At 38.5% G+C, this 21,012-nt stretch overlaps 1 protein-coding gene across 3 annotated transcripts in view; it reads left to right on the forward strand.

Moving 5' to 3' along the window:
- The first annotated feature begins 341 nt into the window (after positions 1 to 341).
- Positions 342 to 21,012, forward strand: part of TENM1 (teneurin transmembrane protein 1) — a 548,130-nt gene continuing 527,459 nt past the window's right edge. For all 3 annotated transcript variants that reach the window (XM_021685960.1, XM_021685969.1, XM_021685964.1), the window contains exon 1: positions 342 to 558. In XM_021685960.1, the coding sequence (XP_021541635.1) occupies positions 342 to 558 (217 nt within the window). The remainder of the gene's footprint in view (positions 559 to 21,012) is intronic.

Raw genomic sequence — 21,012 nt, forward strand, 5'->3', positions numbered from 1 at the left:
CCTTTATTTGCATTCCAATACAAATATTTTTGAAGGCTGTCTCTCTTCTACCTCGAGTATTTTCTGATGCTGCAACCTCCAGTTTAATCCTAAATGCTTGCCAATGTGTGCATATAACACAGAGTGTTATTATTGCCTCAGGCTAGCTTCATGTCATCTAGTTTGTCTTTTGCTTCACTCCTTTGATAGTATTATCAGAACCAATTGTGAATCTGCCAGATGCATTTCCTCTCAAAAGGACAAATCTAAGAAGGCTGTGTTTTTCCCTCTCTTCCAGGACTGCTTACATTAAAGGAGTTCCTCTTCCTTCGTTTCATGAAATTGAGCTTGCTTAATCAGACATGGAGCAAACGGACTGCAAACCCTACCAGCCTCTCTCAAAAGTCAAGCATGAAATGGATCTAGCTTATACGAGTTCTTCTGATGAAAGTGAAGATGGACAAAAACCAAGACAGTCGTACAACTCCAGAGAAACTCTGCATGAGTACAACCAAGAGCTGAGGATGAATTACAATAGCCAGAGCAGGAAGAGGAAAGAAGTGGAGAAATCTACTCAAGGTGTGTTTTTACTGGATTTTTAAATCTAATATTATTTCTCAGTAAAGAATGCTTGTGTATGTAAACTTAGGTTTCAAAAACAAATTTGCTGATGTTAACTGGTTAATAATGTGCACTGCTTATATATGCTTAGTGAATCTGTTCATATGCCAATCCAGCTGAGGTTGTAGGTTACATGTGCTTTTTACGGATTATGCATGAATTTAGATGCAACAATCCTCTTATCAGAGCATTGAAAATTTGTCTAATCCTACAAATAGCCATTTACAGACTGAAGGATAAATAATTTATAGTAAGATGAACAGTAAACAGCCAAGTGCTTTTTCAAGCCATTGCCTATGTGGGATGAATTTCTCAAATAAATATTTTGCTTCTAAAAGAGCTTTAGAAAGGTTAGTGGAGACCACCAAACAAGATCTGGAAAGTCTGTCATCAGAATGTGGACACTTCGTGCAACGCAGTCCTGAGGGAAAATAAGAATTCGTTGGAACCCTTCCTACCATGGCTGTAAGGTAGAGCAGATCCTTTGGACAGCCTTGGTTTCTCAATTATGGATTGAAAGACAGTGTTTAATACATAGAAAACAGGTAGATAGGAATACGATTGCCTTATTCTTTTCGATTGATAGTTAAGCAGTGGTAGATACTCAACTACACAGAAGAGAAGATACTGACTAGTACAGGTTAATATATTCTTTTAAAGAGTACATCAATGCTGAAATGAAAAAAAAAAAATATGTTTTGATGATCTAGATCAGTGGTTCTAAACTTAGGGGCCCTGAAGAAGCAAAAGCAGCATCACCCATAGGGCTTGCTAGTGATGCAGATTCTCAGGCTTCACCCCAGACCTATTGAATCAGAAACCCTGAGGAGGGACCCAGCAATCTGTGGTTTAACAAGCCCTCCAGGGGATTCTGATGGCAACTCAAGCTTGAAGACCACTACTCCACCCTTTTTTTAAAAGATTTTATTTATTTATTTATTTATGTATGTATGTATGTATGTATGTATGTATGTATGTATTTATTTAAGGGAGAGGTCACAAGCAGAGCAAGCAGCAGAGAGAGAGGGAGAAGCAGGCTCCCCGCTGAGCAGGGAGCCCCACATGGGGCTCGATCCCAGGACCCCGGGATCATGACCTGAGCCAAAGGCAGGCGCTTAACTGACTGAGCCACCCAGGCGCCCCTGCTCCATCCCTTTGAAATCACTTTTACTCAGAGAGCCTCAAAGATTACTTCTAGTTGGGTGACTTCCAAATATTTATCTTCAGCTCCATCATTTTTCCCAAATCTAGCCCTACATTTTCAGTTACCTGCTAGACATTTTGAAGGAATGGATATCTCCACTGGCAGCTCTAAATCGATAGATCTAAAATGGCAGCAATCATCTTAACATCTCTAATTGCACTCCTTTTCTTTCCATCACAAGATCTGTTCATGAAGCTCCCGTTCTCCCCAGCCCTCCACGTACACTTTCCGTACCTAATCAGTTGCTCCTTCCAGCAGATTTAACTTCTACTTGTCTCAAATCCATCTTCTTTCCATTAGCATTATCACTGCTCTCATTTTCTTTTACCTCAACTGTTTTTGCTTCCTAACTGATCTCCTTGGACCTCACCTCATCCCTTCAGTCCTTCAGCCATGCATGCTGTCCCCTTTCTGTTGGAATGCCCTTCTCCGCCATTCTGTTTTACCATATTTAAGCGTCTCCAAGGCCTGGTCTCCCAGCATCTTTGCCACAGAGCCTTTGTTGTACTGTCAGCCCCTTTGTACCCATTTCTGATTTTTATTATTTTGGTATATACTTTTCTAGATTGTACACTCAGTGAAGATGGGGATCATGATTTATTTACTGATCTCTATTTTTCTATACTTTGCATATAATCTGTGCTCTATAATTTTTAATTTAAGAAATAAGTTGCTGTCAAGCAAAACATAAGTACCTATCATGCATTGAAAACTGCTTTTGAAATACTGACATTGGCACAGGTTACTTTTTTTTTTAAGAGTAAGTCCATGCTGAGATGAAAAAAAAATCATTTGATTATCTAGATCAGTGGTTGCCAAAGTGTGAGGCCTAGACCAGCAGCAACAGCATCACCCATGAACTTGTTAGAAGTGCAAATTCTCAGGTATTGCCCCGGACCATGTAAAATGCAGTTATTATAAATGAAAACTACTGTATCCTAATTAGTATTAGTATCTTACATTAGAGAAATTTTAAATTGAGCCAAGGATTTTATATATTCATACTAACATTTAAATATACCTTAAATGTTTATGATATTAACTATATTACACATTTTTTACCTCTTATCATAATTGGTAAAAGTTTTGTATCTGTGTTTTCAAGTAATTCATTTTAATCTTTCCTATTTGTTCTGCTAATGACTGTATTTGTTATAAGATAATTTTATTTGTCTAACTATTTTTGGCTCTTTCATGCTTTGAAAAATGTGTAGTTCCCATTAGAATATTTTTCTATAAGTTTTCTTTACAGAATATGAACTTACAATTGTGAGTTGTGGGTTATGGGAATGAAGTGTAGAGTGCTTGACCTCATATGTTGTGAGTTTAAATAAGAATGCACTTCTGGGTGCACCTGGGTGGCTCAGTTGTTAAGCGTCTGCCTTCAGCTCAGGTCATGATCCCAGGGTCCTGGGATCGAGCCCTGCATCGGGCTCCCTGCTCAGCGGGAAGCCTGCTTCTCCCTCTCCCACTCCCCCTGCTTGTGTTCCCTCTCTCGCTGTCTCTCTCTCTGTCAAATGGATAAATAAAATCTTAAAAAAAAAAAAAAGAATGCACTTCTAGTGATAGTTTGTTCTAAAAATATAAGCAATTTTGTACTGAGTGTAAAGAGCGTAGCCAGCCTCATATTTCGTCTCTGCATTGTGATCAAAATGAATTTTGAGAAGACGGAAGTTTGTCTTCTATGATGCCATCCTAACTTTTTTTCAATGACCTATTAGTACTCAATGAGCTTTTACTTTGCACTCACGATGTGTCAAGCCCTGAGTCAGTGCTAGGGATGGAGATGACTCCAATAGTTTCTGCTTGTAGGAGATTCATAACGTGGTGGAGAAAATAGATATCAAGCAAATCATTGCAATTGAACGTAGTAAGTACTTTTATAGATAAATAAAGGGAATATGGAAATACACAGGGAATTGGGGTCCATAAAAAGGTAATATTTGATCTAGGTCTTAAAATTTGAATATGATCTTACTTGGAAAAGACATTCCAAGAGGGTAGATTAGCAGGCGCAAAAGCATAGAGCTGTGAAAAGGCCTGGGATGGTGAAAATTTCAGTATGGCTAAGAGTAAGGTACATTGGAGCTGGATCACAAAAAGTATTGCATGACCAATTTAGGAGTTCTTTTTTTCCTTTATGCATTAAAAACCACAGCTTTTAAGTAATGGAGAATTTCATGTTGAATAAGATTTTTAGGATGAAAAGTGTAGAAGAACATTGTAGATATACAAGCAGCAGTATAACAGATTGATTGCAGGTGGGAAAAATTGGATGCAGGGAGACAATCTAGGAAGCTACTGAACTAGGCCAGGCTAAGAATGGCAATGACAGTATAAACTCTGGCTGTATCAGAAGAGGTAAAGAGACATAGTGCAGAGATATCAGTGTGGAGGAATTGATAGGAGTTGGTAATTGATTAGTTGTTGAGGTTGAAAGAGACAACAGAGTCAAGGATGCCTCAATTTCAAGTTTGGGACACTAGGAGGATGATGCTCCATTTACCAAGAGAAGGAAAATAGGAGGAAGGGTGGGTTTGGAAGGGAAGAGAATGAATTTCTTTCTGGACATGTTACGTGTTAAGACACTTGGTTGACATCCAGGTGAATTTTCCTATCAGGCACTTGGAAATGCATGTCTAGAGTTCAGGAACGATCTGGACTGTTGATATAAGTAGATTTGAGTTCATCAGTATCTTACAGTGATGCCTGGGGATGAATGATATTACCCAGGGAGAATGTGTAGAGTGAGACTAGAAAAAGGCCAAGGACAAAAACCTGAATCTATCATCTGTGAACTTACATAAATACATTTTCAACCTATTTAAATTTTTAGCTAGCACTATCCTTTGGTGCACTGACTTATATATACTCAAGTATGAAAATCCAGGAGGTGAAAGTCCAGAAACTTGGGATCTTATCGGTCACTGACTCGCTGATCTTAATGACATCTAGGAGGGAAAATAAGTACCTCTTTGGGGGAGAAATGAATTATCCCTCATTAGGTAAAACCGTGGACCTAATTATCATCTTTTTTGGTGAGGTCTGGCATCTACTTTGTTGTTTTATTCTATGTATTACTACCTATGAGCAAAAGAAAATATTAATAATTTTCACATATTTATATGAGTGGTAGTACTTTGCATTAACCTAGCTAGAGTTGAGCCTGACTCATTATTTTTAAAGAATAAAATTCTCAGAAAATCATTGAGTTTTAAGTCAGGAAAGAAGAAAGCAAATATAGTCGGGCACCTGCCATGGTGGCAGACACTCTGCTAGATGCCTTTCAGCCTTACTAGCCGTGCTGCCTTAAGCAAGTTACTTCGGCTCTCTGAGCCTGTTTTTCATCTGCAGAATTGACTTCATCATCATCACCAACAACACCATAATCACAATGATAAAAATAAAAGTAATAATAAAAATAAATCTTGATGAGTACCTACTCTATTTGGGGACTCTGCTAGGTGCTCTACATTTGCTTCTCAAACACCTTATGAAGTATGACATATTATTTCCAGTTTACAGATAAGGTAACTGAAGCTTGGCGAGAAATAACTGGTAGGTTTCTGCAGCTAAAACTGGTAAGAGTTGGACTGGAAATCAAGTCCTTGGCTCTAAAGTTGCCATCAGTCACTATACTACACTACTCCCATACTTACCTCATGAGGTTATGATAAGTATCAATTGTGATCATACATGTGAAAATGTTTAGGAACTCAATAAATGTTAATTTCCCTTCATTTCCTTCCCTGACAACCTTGCCAGCCTCTTTTTGTTTCAGTCACCAAGGGTTTACAAAGAGGTTTAACAAGCTTTTCATTCTGATGATCTTTAGAAAAGGGCAGATGATGTGCTATCTAATTTATAATGAAATATTCCTGAGTCTGTTTGTTTGTTTGTTTCACTTTTTAGGGAAGCTATTGTGCCATCCAATTCAGGGCTTGCTTTGGGGAAATAGTAATAAGAGGAAATACTTGATCCCATCTGAAAATATCTTTAAATTCTTATTTTTATTTGCCAAGAAAGCAGCACCCAATCGCCCAGGTACACACAGTGTTGGATTCTAAAACTGATTTTCTTATCTTCGAAAAGCTTTCGAATTAAGGGATGGACACTAATCTAATATTATTCACAGTTCTTTACTAACGGGATAGATGAGCCCAGGCAAACTTATTTCAGATGATTTTTGGCAGGTCTGATAGCAGGGGTAGATCTCCTGGAGGCACAGAGGCTAGCAGTTTACCCCAAGTAGCCTCACTTCTAAGGGAGGCATCAATCAACTAAAAAAATTAGCATAAGACAAATGAAAATATAAATATATGAATGTATGAACCAAGGATAATAATTTTAGTTATGAGAAGTACCCTATAATTTTTATAATAGAAAAGATTAGTTTTGAATGTAGCCATTTTACCGATCAGTAATTATGAATGTGAAGTCACCCATGCAGAAAAGGAGGTACGGGGAGGACCTGTTCCAAATCCCACAAGATCACAGACTCCTGAGATACTACAGCCGACGCAAACATTTTCTCTCTGCCTTCTTGACCTGCTCTTTTGTGGCTTCTCTTTCTCCTAATGTGGTTTTTGTTTGGTTGGTTGTTTTCCTCTGTTTTACAACCTAAGCTTAAATCTCACATTATCGCCATCTGGTGGAAAAAATTTAGAACTGCCGATTTGTATTTACCAAGATTACATGGAAACAAATCTCGTCATCCATGCATCCATGCATCCATCTGTCCATCTATCCATTTTCATTTACTCATCAGGCTTTCATTTAGTGTCAACTACGTTTCAGGTACTTTGGTAGATAGATGAAGTTCATCTTGAAGTAAATGGACACAAGTTATTATTTCCCCCCTCCTTGCCCTAGGCTAATATTGCCACTTCATTCCACAGAAGCTGCTTAAACACCACTGCCACTTGGGGGTTCAAGGAGCAGCAGAAGCCCAAATTTGAGAAGCACATTTCTCGATTCTTATTTCAAGCACTTAGCAGTAGTATAAACTATTATTTGCTTAACATCTAAAAATTTTCGGCAACAGTTCCTATGAAAATCTTAAAAGAACTTTTAATCTCAGGATCTGTATTTACATGGTAAACATCACAGATGGCAGGTATAATAGAAGGTGGCAAGCCTATAAAATGAAAATTTTACCAGCATTTGATCATCTGTAATGAATTTAGTGCTGTGAGCATGTTGTACCTCTAGCTGTCACAAGTTTCCAGCATAAAAATCTACGACTGCCCAGAAAGAACCTAGACTCTGAGAGAAAACTAAGTTATTTAGCAGTAACTCCAGTTGGTTCATGTCTTTTAGTTTCATTTGGTCATGAAAACCTATTCGATAAACATTTACTTACACAGTATCTAAATGTGTGATGGAATGTCCATGGCATTTGCACCACTGCTCCCTCTAACCTGCCCCCTGGCACACGGCCCTGATCAAATCATGGTGTTCTTTCTTGTTGAGCCCAGCGACAACCTCACATTCCCGTCAACACAGCATTCCATGCAAGCATTGTCAATCAGTTGTCAACTGTAATTGAGATGAACCTCCTTGAGATGAAACATTAAGATGAAACCACTCCTTATCAGTGCTCTGCTTGGCTGTGCCAAGTTTTGTGTTAAACTCTCAAGATTAATAGATGAATAAGAAACCGTTTCGAAGAATTCAGAGTCTGGTGGGAAAGCAAATATAAACCAGCAACAGTGATGCAAGGTGACTGGTGTTACAATAGTGATATATGTGAAGTACCATGGGAGTCTAGAAGCTAGAACCATGTCCTCGGCTTGGAGATGATAACAATGGTTATAAGAGAAAAATCTAACGTTTATTAAGCACCAGGCACCGAATAAGGCACTTTAGATGGATTATGCTATTCAGTCGTCTAATGATGCTATGAGGTTGGAATCATTATTATCCCTGTTTGCAGATGAGTAAAGCGAGGCACAGAGATGCTAAGTAACTTACCTAATATTACAGAGGTAGTAAGTAATAGGAATGGGATTGGAACTCGGACGGTCTGACATTAGAGCCCACTGCCATAACTAACACACACAGATAGCTCAAAATTCAGATCTCAAGGTCAAGGAAATGATGTCAGTGTGTATGTGTGTGTGTAGGGGGGCGGTGTGGTGTGTGTGGTGTGTGTTTGGAGTCATCTATAAATAGATGGTTCCAGAAGCAGTGAGAGTGGAAGAGATAATCCAGGGAGAATACGTACAGTTCAAAATAAAGAGAGCCAAATATGATACCCTGAGGAACAATTGCATTTAAAATAGTGGGCCAAAGAAAAGAGGTGGTCTTCAGATGTCAGAGAAAGATCAAAAGGAAGGGGTATCACATAAGTCAAGGGAGGGGACTTTCCAGCAGAAGATGTAACTAATATTGTCAAACACTTCAGAATCAACAAGTAGAATGAAAGTTGACAAAAGGCAGTAAAACAGGCCGTTTAGAAAGTCATTGCTGACTTTAGACCAGAGATTCTCCACCTTGGCTGGCATTAAAATCACCTGGGGAGTTTTATGAATCCCAGTGCTAAGACTGGTCCTTAGACCAATTAAGCCAGAATTTCCACAGATGAGACCCGGGCATTTAAAAAAATTCCTCAGGAGATTCCAGTGTGCATCCAAGGCAGGGGATTCACTTCCTTGGAGCAAACAATTTCAGTAATCTTAGGGAAACATCCCAGATCATAAGGATTTGAGGAGCGAATGCAATTGAATGTGATGACTAGAATAAGGCTCTATTGGAGAATGTTGTAGGACCTCAGGTGGAGGGAAAGGTTTTGAAAGGATTCAGTGCCTCCTCTGAGACAGGAAGTAAGTTCTAAAGTGGAGTGGCAAGAGTTGAGTGAAGTTCATGCTGTAATGATCTCAATTTTCTTGGATGGAGACAAGGTTATCTGCTGAAAGTGTGGATCGAGTCAGGAGTTTCAGATGAGTAACAAGAGAGGTTTTTGACAAATACATCTGGAGGTCCGGAGAGGTGGGAGTGAAGATGGAGATGTGAGGAAATAAATAAATAAATAAATAAATAAATAAATAAATAAATATTGTTTTTTATTTAGTCCTTACCATAACTCTTTGATGTAGAGATAATCGTCATGACCCTTCAATTATAGTAAATAGATGTACGATATAAATCCATAATTTTTTTCGGACTAAAGCCTATATTCTTTTCACAACACTCGTAGGTATGGCTCTAGTCAGTGATGTCCACACTGTGCAATGAATATTCATTCTCACTTGGAAAAACGGTTTCCAAACAGTATTGAGTGCCAAACTGAAGTTGGAAATTCTATATTTTTGGGGTGCCACTCTGTGACAGATTTAAGGGAGATAGGATGTATACCTGATGAGTTGAAGTTTCTTCTTCTAAGGAAAAGGGAATTCCAGACTCTCCTCTGTATTGTTACCAGTGATCTTTCTGAAACACAGTGCTCAGAGTAATGGTTTTTCACAGCAAGGGGTACCAGAGGAGACACTGCCAAATGCTTTAAGAATCTGATCAAAGCTCTGAATCTTCCGTTCAGAAGAAAATGAAGATATTGTATCTCTGCCATACATTTCAAGGAGTTCAGGAAGCCCTTGAAGTCCTTCTGCATCCATAGATCATGAGTTAGGATTCTCTGCTAAGGGAATTTCATCTCTACTTAGTTAATGCAACTTAAATCTTCCAAGATTTAGCGCTAAAAGGAGCTACAAAGGAGAAGCTGTTGGGGGTGGGAGCCAGCCAAGTAGTAAACTCAGCCCCTGAATTTCACCTTCCCTTGGCATTATGTCACCTTGATTTACTACTATCATCATTAACTAGGAAGGTTTCCACCCAGTGCTAAATCCACAGATGGTCTGGATTTTGTTTCTAACAAGGGAGGCAATCTTTCCTTATATCGACATTTATACAACACACCCCGACACACAAATGATATTTTTAAGTTATGCTGATGTGTACAGAGATATATTGTACAGGTAAGTTAGAAATGCGATTTTGGAGAATGGAAGGGAGCCAGAAAGGTGGAAAAATGGAGGAAGGGTATTTACAGTGGTGAGTATAGAGTTTACACCTGCAAGCATCCTTCTGAACATCATCATTTCTGTAAAGCTCCCCTTTTCCTCTTTATCAGTTAGCTCCGAGTATAGGTAGCCATAGTTACATACAATTTGCCACTTCCTAAATACCAGTTCATTACCAAATGGGTAGTATTCACCTAGTAGAACTAAATTTGATGGAAAAACTTGTCTCTATAGATTCTTAAACTAATTTTACGAAACAGTACACAGTTACCATTAACTACATACATATTACACGAGTGCGGTTTTACCTTTGATCGTCTTGCTCTTGCTGTTGAACATTCTTTATCCAGGCATAGGCAGGTCAGTTTCTCTATTCTTTTGCCTTGATGCTTCTGAGGCGACGTAGCCTTTTGCTCTCAGTCTGAAAATATCTGTTGCCTCTGCACATCCATTTCATTTCTGCTGTCTGTCCCTGAGCCCACTTTGCCTAATACTATGTTTAACCCTCTAATGCTTCTTCTTACATCTCTATTAAAGCCTACACTATAGTAGGGAGAACGATAACGGTGTTCTCTTCTTAACTCTTTGCTCAGTGGAATTGTGTACTTTCCTTTGAGGATCTGCATAATTTCAGAAGGAAAAGACTGGCTTCCTGGCGAGGTGTCACATAGATGGGCCATGCCCTGGGAAACAAAGCAGCCCTCCTCTTTCAGATACATAATTTGGTTCCTCTCTGTGAATTGCTTCAGCTCCAGGGCAGGATCAAAGGGGATAGATAGCCCTGGGATTGTGGTGACTGGGGACAAAAAAAAAAAAAAAAAGCTTTGTTCTTTTCCTTTTAACTCTTTACGGCCCATTTACCATATGGTTAACACAAAGGCCAGACAAGGGTCGGTCAGATAATTTGAATGACAAACACAAGAGGCGAGGTGGCTGAGGCCCGAAGGCTATTGAGGATTCGGTTCAATAGATAACAGGGAAACTGAGGCATCTTGGAGGGTTTCAGTTCAGAGAGCTGATTGGGACTCTGTCCGTGTTCCATGCTGATTCTCTTTTATTACAAAGATTTGAGCAAGACTCAGAATTGGCATTTCCAGATGTAGCTTTTTATTCATGTGAACAGTCAAAAGCAGTTTTAAGTTATCTGCAGAGGCATGACGCTGAGGTATACCCCCATGTCCTGTCAGGAAACCGTCCTGTCAGAAAACTCTTACTCTGGTTTTTTTGGTCATCTGCGAGGCAGAACTAGCTCCATATACAAATAAGTTCTATTTATTTTAGCACTTTTCTTTCTTATTATAATTCTGAAGGGTCTAGAGGTGGCAGAAGATAAGTCTTGAATCCCCTAGAACCTTGGAAATATTCTCATTTGAAGCCGTTGTATGAAAAGCTGAGGATTCTGCTGCCCTGTCAATCTAAACCTAACCATATGCAGGGCTATTTTGGTGCCAGTCGTTCCTGTAACACATGAAGTAGTTAATTTTATGACTCTTGAGTCTTTAACTGTTTGAGCAAATGACTCTTTGTGTCTTTTAAGTCACGTAAGAAAGCAGTTAGAAATGAGCTCTAAGGCAAGAAAAATTAATAAGGACACGCCCAAACCTTTCATAGACTTTAAAGGTTTGAGTTAAGATTCATTTCTCCAGCTTCAGCTGAGACATTTACAAGGCTTCACTAGTGAAGTCTCCTCATTAATGGTTCAAGTCCAGAGTTTCAAGAACACTTTAAAAAAAATTACCACATTGACATACAACCAGGCTAAATGCTAACATGCCTTAAATGAATCAATAAATATGGTCCCAAATCACCTTCACTAATTGGAAGAAAAGTAATCTGTGGTTTTGAAAAATGGGAGAGTCACAAGAAATGCGGAATTATATAGTATGCTTTATATGTAAAAATATTCATGTTTATGTCGTATATTTGGTGATGATCATTGTTTATATATAATATGTAATTCGTCATTTTATATTTATAGGTGTAACTTGTAATTATAGTATTTAAAGAAACAATGAAGTGGATCAATATTCAATGCAATTGCTCTTTTTTCTATTAATTGCGTTTTCTTTTCTTTCTTTCTTTCTTTTTTTTTTTTTTAAGCAAAACATAGTTGTATATAATAACGGAGAGGCAAGACAGAAAGAAAGCTATACGGAGCAGCATCTAAAATTCAGATGCGGACACTTCTGCCTCCTCTTCTGAAGCTTCTCACCCCAAATGCTTGAAGCCCCATGTATGCTTGCAAGTGTTAGTGGCTGGCAAGCTCTGTGTTTCTCAGTTGCTTCCCTCAGACTACCTTTTGCATAGATAGCAATAAAGCTGATTTCTGAAGCATCCTGGCTGTAGCGCGCAGCCAGGGCCATCGGTCAGCATGTTCTTTGCAGTCTGCACTATGATGGGCAGGGCCAGTGTGTCTGGTCTATGGATTGTGGAACATATCTGATCGATTTGATTTAAAAATACAGTTGGGCTGGCTGTGCCATCTTTCTGCCATCACGCTTTGGGGATTAACTTTAGAGCCTAGAACAATATTTGGCACATAATAGGTGTTCAATGAATATTTATTGAACAAGTGAATTTACTAAATGTATAGCACTTAGCATTCTCTGTTACGTTAAATTTGTAAGAGGCTCAAATTTGAATATTGGCCACCTTGATTGCTGTATAGCTTTTTTACTTTTCAGGGAAACGTATTTGATAGGTTTAGTGTATGATGTTTTGTCTGAATGGTTTGTAGTCCTTGCCATACTATAAAAAACAAGCTTAGATAAAATGGTTATACAATTGACGTTTAAGTTCAAAACCTTTTGCAGTTAACAACAATTAGTCCAAAATTCATTGACAGAAAGCTTTCTAAAATGTATGAGTGCCCTTTTTTTCCATGCTGTAGTTTGTAGAGTTGAATTTAGATGTGGAATTGGTTTAAGACTTCATGTGTATGCAGGAGGGTATTATTCTGATCAGTTACTTCCACTGTGATTGTACTAGACTTTAGTTGTAGAAGCCATTGAATAGGGGCCTCAGTGTAGAAATAAAGAACCTGAAAGCTTGGAGATGGCTTTGTATTGTTGATATTTGTCTCATTCTTATCAGTGCCCACTGCCAGTGGTGAGGGGAAAGGGAGGTACTCCAATTAAATGAGGTGCCCTGTTATTTAGATTTTTATTAACTGTTATATTGCACTAATAAGATGATCTAAAATATATATTTGCAAAAAATGTATATTTGCAACTCTTATTGGCACATATGTACATATTATGGGATTGAAATTTACATTTTAATATAAAGTTTGGAGCCTATGTCCCATTAGAATTCTGCCTTCATAAGAACACCATGAAGGGCTGTCCTCCTGGGATTTGTAATCTTATGTGAAGTCCAGATTCAGCAAGAGTGCCATCAGAAAGTTACCTTTGCAACATACTAGACCGACTCTCATAAATCATTCTCTTGGTAAAACACTTGAACTTTTGCTAAAATAATTCTTAAAAAAAAAACAGAAGCTGTAAAAAGAACACAATTAAGCAGTTTTTATTACTCAGGCTCGGAACCAAAGTTCAAAGCACTTAAAATTGAATCACAAGGCTGCCAAGGACCTTCAGAGGACATGCCTTCAGGCAGGACCACACTAAGCTTACCCCTCTGCAAATTACATCAAATTTGATTCTATTCCAGACCTATCACCAAGCTTTGGTGAGACTATGGTATGTTGATTTTTCCCTCGCTGTGTTAGCATAGTGATTCTAATTTTTCCTCTATATACTTTTAAGTCTCACCAGAGACTCCGTAATCAATGTTTTCCAGAGGAAGCTTTCAATAAGTATTTGTTGATTGTTGATTTTGAAGGCATCAGGAAATTTCTACCTTTTTCTGGTGTTTGACCATGTTTACTGCTAAGTGTGTTTTACCAAAATTCCATAGGTAGCACTTTAAGCCCCTTTCACCTTGTCCTGTTTTTGGAGCTCATGGAGTATAACCAGATATCATTAACCAGTAACTGGGCACTTTCACATAGTGAGGCATTTTGAACATTGTGGGCCACACATTTAACAAATATTTATAAATTGAATTAAAAAGTTGAGTATCACTGGGGCACCTGGGTGGTGCAGGCGGTTAAGTGTCCGACTCTTGGTTTCAGCTCAGGTCATGATCTCAAGGTTGTGAGATTGAGCCCCGTGTAGTGCTCCTCACTCAGCACAGAGTCTGCTTAAGACTCTCTCTTTCCTTATGCCTCTTCCCCCAAAATTAATAAATAAGTCTTAAAAATAACAGGTTGAGTATCATTGTTTTGATGTATTTGTTGATGAATTATTCAGGGTGGTATAATAGAAAGAATACTGACCTAATAGCAATTGGAGTTCAAATTGCTCTTTTGCTTAATACGTAGCACAGTGTTATCACACAGTAAGTACTTAGTAAATATTTCCTGGAAGAATGAATGGATTGAGTTGGATGAATGAAGTCTTGGGCACCTGGCTCATACATGACTCTCCTCTGAGGCCACTGTTTCTCTATCAGCCACTCTCTTGGCGCTACTCTGGCTATCCCACCCTCCGCAAACGTCTGTCCCCACTGCAACACTAGAAACTCCTTACTCTCATGCTAAATCCCAACAAACCTCAAAAAAAAAAAACAAAACAAAACCTTGCTCTTTTGTGGTGCATGCCATGCAGCCATGCCACTTTACTACTCTTACAGGTATGGTCCTCCATTTCTTTCATGGTTTTGGACCCGATAAAATTTTACCAGTTGAGTCCAAATGTTGGTATAACACTGGGTTCCTTTGTACCAGCTTCCATTTGTGGCTGAAGCATTGTAACAAACTTGCTTTTCCCTTCTCTTCATCTGGCTAGGTCCTTCTCAGCCTTTCAGTTTCCATCTAGACACTGCCTGGTCTGGAACACCTCCCTTGATTCTATGCAGTCTTGACTGGATGTGCTTCCCATGTGCTCCTACAACACTCTGCACATACTCCTACCATAGCACCCATTGTCCTTACTTGTAATTGACAACTGTCAGTTGTTTCCTTGTTTGTTTCTCCAACTAAACTGTAAACTTCTTGAGGGCAGGGACTGTGTCATTTTTGTTCTTGTAAACTCTGCCACATAGTAAGTGCTCAAACAATATTTTCTTTTCTTTTAATAAGATGAGTTTTTACCAGGTTTTTCTTCCTCTTATGTAAAATGAAGCTAATATTGCTTTACGGTGGTACAGAGGATCAACTGAGATTGTATACATAAATCATTCTGAAAACTGCCGGGGCACAAATATTATTCCCAATTGTCAAACCCTTTCATAGTGCCTTCAACTCACAGAATGCCAATTACAAGTATTTTCAGAGAGTGATTTCTTGCCCATTCTTAGGATCTGGGAAATTGTGTCACTGGAAATAACATGAAAATGAATGAAGTGGAACTTTGTGCATGGGAATAAGGGAGCATGCTATGTCCACATTAGCTAGTCTGATTTCACTGAAGATTCTAAGTTCCCATGCACTTTCTCTTGTAGCTTAACTATGTAGAGGACCAATAGTGGAAACAGGCTTAACAAACTTTTTAGCCCTGTCATAGTGACTGTTGTTTGTAAGACCTTCAACTGAACTGCTGTGAAACACAGAGAATGGGATTCGGTTCAATTCTTCTCCAGAATGTCTCAGCTAAAAATGATATGATTAATGCCAGATAATAAAAATTTTAAATCCTGAAAGACTATTGATGAAAATCAAATCCCTGACATCCATCTTTTTCAGTATTGTAGTCATGCACATTAACCAATTGGATTAGAAGAATCGTAGTCTGCCCTAATCTGCCAAAAGCATAGTGGCTTTTGTTATACTGTAGGTCTGAAAACTCTATCCAAAGTAGGTTAGCATTAGAACATGTACTCTCTCTAATACTTGTTGATGGCATTGACCTCAAGATGGGGTTTTCGTGACCCTTCAACAGCAGATGAGTTTTATCCTGTCAGATCCTTCATCACCTTCTATTGACTTTGCCACAAACCCATTTGAAAGGTTTTGTGATCCAATCTCATTTCAGTTACTGTCATTGCATACCCATATTTATTCAGAATTCTGTACATACTAATGGGTCTTTTATGTTGGGAATGCTTGAGAACTGTTAAAAAAATTGAACAAATTCATCTGTTCACTTTCCTTCATTGGTAGACTATAGGCGATACATGCTATTGATGTTGTAGCTTGAATAAATGGAAACATTGCTGTTTAGTTTATTATCCTGATGGCCATCCTAACTAAGCATCCACTGGATTATTTTGCAATTTAGTCTACTCAGAGAATGGGAGAGTTTCTAATCTTCTAGGGTATTTTTTTTTCTTCCTTGAAAGGTTATGATAACTAGAATTGGTAGCTCATAAAAAGCCCAAATCAATATTGCTATTGACTTAATCCACATAAGAGGCTTAACTTCATAGATGACTTCTGAACAGCTGAAACAAAACAAAAATCAGTCTCTGGTGAGTTCCCAAGTTTAAAATAAAGTTGAAAGCTGTTGCAGAAAAATGCTTCTAGACTAACAAAGACAGCAGGGTGGGACCTTGTAAACAATTATATTTCAGCAAATAAATCCTCATGCTTTCTCATTTTCAATAAGAGCTAATATTTATTATGTGTCAGATACTGTGCTAAGCATGATCTCATTTAACCTTTAAAACAACTTTATGACATTTAGATACATTTATAATCCCCAGTTTACAGGTGATAAAATTGAGACTTACAGAAAAAGGTTTAACTTTTCTAAGATGACACATCTAGTAAGTGGCCCAGTTGACACTTGAACATATGTGTTCTAAACACTAAAGGTCGTGCTCTTAATTGATACACGATATATATTAAATGACATCCATCAGATATAGTAGTTGATGTTCAAATGGGTCTATAATAGAAGATGATCCTCCCTACCTACCATAGAAATATCTGGATGATTTTCCTAGATATAGGAAAATACCCTGAGCTTTCTGAACTTTAATGTCAGGAATTCACTGTGATTAGCATCAGACATCAGACCAATAGCATTTGCGAGATGGCCATGCATGACTAAAGTATATATTGTGGCCATGGGACTGTGTGTGTGTGTGTGTGTGTGTGTGTGTTTTGTCAGGATAGCTGTCTAGAATGAAGATCAAATTCTTGACCATACTCTTTCTAACATTATGTACTAACTACCTACATTAACTGAACCAGAGGTGATTTACTCATTTACTCATTGATAACCAATTTATTCCAAGGCCTTTAGTTTAACAGCCTTTCTTGTTTTGAAATTCATACCATCTGACTTTTGTTTTCTCCTTCCTTCTACCTAATTAAAGTGGTCCACCAGAGCACCTGGGTGGCTCAGTCGGTTATGCGTCTGACTCTTGATTTCAGCTCAGGTCATGATCTCAGGGTCCTATGATCAAGCCCTACTTCGGGCTCCACGCTCAGCGGGGAGCCTGCTTGAGATTCTCTCTCTCCTTCTCCCTCTGCCACCCCCACCCCGCTTGTGCTCTCTTTCTCTTTCTCTCTCTCAAAAAAAAATAATAAAAATAAAGTGGTCTATCAATCTTCAGTCAGTTTATTGACAGGCATTTTCCAGGGTCTTATTGTTGCATCATGGTTTTCTTCATTTCATTCTCTACTAATATGTACAAGAAAGCCAACATTTAGGTTAGCAATTTTTCTAGTATCTAAGCCTTAGAGTTCCTTGACATTCTTAGCAAATACTCTTGTCAAGATCACCAAGGTCTCCACATTGCTAAATTCAGTGGTCTTTTCTTAGTTCTCATCTTGACCTTTCAGTAGCATTAGACTTTGTTGATCACTCCTTCTTCTTCTCTTGATTTTCAGGATAATCATATTTTTCTGAGTCTCCTCCTGTGCCATGGACCATTCCTTCTGAGTCATCCTACAATCCTCCTCATTTTCCCAACCATGAAACATTGGAGGCCCTGAGAACCTCTTCTCTTACCTTTGACACACTTTTTCTCTCAATCATATCATCCTGTCTTGTGTTGTTAATACCATTTCTATGCCAAAAAAATTTTCAACTCCAGTTTGGACCTCTCCCCTAAAATACAGATTAATATATTCAGCTGGCTATTTTTCATCTCCATTTAAATGGCTGATATGTATCTCAAACTTAACATATCTGTACCAAGTACCTCTTGTTCTTCACCTCACGTTCTCTCATCCCACCTTTTTATTCTAGCTGTTGCTGTAGCTACCAGTTGTGTGCATGTGTACGCTACCAATACCTCTTCTCAGCTGCACGAGATACCTCTCATTTTCTGCCTGTTCTGTTACTTTTGTGTGGAATGCCTGTAGCAGCCACTCAACCATTCTGAAGCAGGTGCAAAGCTGGAAGTGTGAGAGAGTTAATATACCATGGACAACTGCTTGACCTATAAAAGAAAGCCAGTCATGAATGCCTCCCACTCCTGAGTTCAAGTAATCTTTCAGGCATTTTATAAGCTCCTCAGAGGGTCCCCAGTAAGATTAAGCTTCAGTTGCCCATAGCTATGACCAGCTCAAAAACTCACCCTTGGATTGACTTTCCTTACTTCTCTATTTCACTTTTACTGGACCTCCATTCCTGTTATGAGGATCACTTCCAAAAATTCAGTCTCTGCACGCAGTCCCTTGTTTCAGCTTCTGCTTTTTAGGAAACCTGATTGAGAAAATATTCAAAAGCAAACTCCTGATTCTTCCTCCAAAACTTGCTTCTCCTTTAATCTTCTCCATTTTAGATGACAACTCTTCTTTCCAAGTCCTCTTATCAAAAACCTTGGTGTGATCTCTCACCTCCTCCATTTTATCAACAAACCTTGTCATCTCTACCTTCAAAATATATTCAGAGTCTGACTAATTCTTCCCACTTCCTCCGCTAATACACTGGTCCAGGCCACTATCATTTCTCATACTGATTTTTGCAGTAGTCTTCTAACCTATCCCCCTGCTTCTGCCCTTGCACCCCTACAGTTTATTCTCAATATAGTAGCTAGAATGATACTTTTTTTTAGAGAGGGAGAGAGAGAAAGAGAAAGAGAAAGAGAGGAGGGGCAGAGGGAGAGGGAGAGAGAGAATCCCAAGGAGGCTCCATGCTCAGCATGGACCCCAAGGTCGGGGGGCTCAATCTCACAATGCTGAGATCATGACCTGAGCTAGAATCAAGAGTCAGACGCTTAACCAACTGAACCACCTAGGCGCCCCTAGGATGATACTGTTTTTAAGGATTTATTTATTTATTTGATAAAGAGAGAGCATGAGCAGGGGGAGGGGCAAAGGGAGAGGGAGAGAGAGAGAGAACACTCAAGCAGACTCTCCACTGAGTGCAGAGCCCGACTTGGGACTCAATCCCAGGACCCTGAGATCATGATCTGAGCCAAAATCAAGAGTCGGATATTCAACTGACTAAGCTGCCCAGGCGCCCCTAGAATGATACTTTTAAAAGTGGGTGATGGGCATTAAGGAAGGCACGTGATGTGATGAGCACTGGGTGTTATATACAACTGATAAATTATTGAATACTACATCTGAAACTAATGATGTACTATATGTTGGCTAATTGGATTTAAATAAATAAAAAAAGGAGGTAAAAAAAAACCCTAAGACAGATTATGCCCACCCCACCCCCCCCCCAGTCAGAACCTGCAGTGGCTCCCTATCTTACTCAGGATACAGGAGTCTACATAATGTGGTCTTCATTTATATTTGTGAGCTTATCCTCTACTAGTGACTCCTTCATTCGTCTTGCTAAAACCACATTACTTCTATGTTTCTCAAACAGTACACGCATATTTCTGTCCCAGGGCCTTTGCAATTGCTATTCTGTCTGCCCAGGATATTCTTCCCCTTGAAATCTACCAGGCTTGTTTTCTCACCTGATTCAGGCCCTTACTCAAATGTCACTTTCTCAGTGAGCTATTGAAAATTATAATCCTTCTCCCAAAACTTTTTTTTTGTTTTTTTTTTCCTCTATAGTACTTATCACTTAGGTGACTATAAAATTTATTGTGCACACTGAGACTTTTTTTTTTTAGAGAGAGAGAATGAGTAGGGGAGGGAGTAGAGGGGCAAAGGGAGAGGGAGAGAGAGAATCATAAGCAGGTTCCATGCCCAGTGCCGGGCCCAACGTGAGGCTCTATCTCACTACCCTGTGATTATGACCTGAGCCAAACCAAGAGTCGGACGCTTAACCAACTGAGCCACCCAGGTGCCCCCAAACTGAGATGTTTTTGAGCGTGAAAAGGTGCACTAAGAATAATCACACTAGGACCACAGATAAAAACCAGGACTCTCTGAGACAATGGAGACATTATGGTCATCATACTTAATACCATTCAACATACTGTCTTGCTCACTTTTATTTATATTTTATATATTTATGTATACTTACTATATGTATTATATATACTTACTATACTATAATGTTCATGTATTTATACTTATTAGTATTTTTTTTGTTTTACTCATTTATTTTCTGTCTTCCCCATGAGAATTAAGTTCTATGAGAGCAGGGAGTTTTGTCCATTTTGTTCTTTGCTGCATCCCAGTACTTAGAACAGTGCCTAGAACATATTAGGCATCTGATAAATGTTTATTGAATTAATGCAAACCCACTAGAATAGTGTCTGGCACATAATTAGCTCTCAATGAATATTAGTTATTGTTATGAATACTTATCATCAAATAGAAGTGATTGTTTTTAGTTCTGAGAATGGTGCTTCTTGGGAGGCATTATTCTATTTTATATACTCCTCAGGAATATTTTCATGCGCTACTTGTATAGAGATGCTTGCAGCTGCCAAATCATTTTTTTTTGAAATTGTCTTCCCTCCTCCAGTTTTTTGACTTAAGATGCTTAGTATTTTGGTGACTTAGAATAGTTTGTGATTCATGACGTAACTGGTGAGTTGTTCTTTTCTACATCAGCCAGATTAAAAAAAATTAGCTGGTAAAACCTTGCATGAAGTTTGTGTTTTAATACATTGGATTAACTTATTTAAAGTCCAGTTGTGAACATTTTTTTAAAAATGCTTGAACTTCTAATTGTAATAACAAGTAGCACATCTCTTGTATACTTTATCCAGTTGGAGAGTATGGCTAAAAATATCTTATAAGAGTGATTTTGAGTTCTTTCAGTAGAATTCTAGAAATGCAAATTCAGATAATTGTAATGATCAATCATTTACTGGTAT

The sequence above is a fragment of the Neomonachus schauinslandi genome, chromosome X (genome assembly GCF_002201575.2).
Source record: "Neomonachus schauinslandi chromosome X, ASM220157v2, whole genome shotgun sequence".
Classification (NCBI taxonomy): domain Eukaryota; kingdom Metazoa; phylum Chordata; class Mammalia; order Carnivora; family Phocidae; genus Neomonachus; species Neomonachus schauinslandi.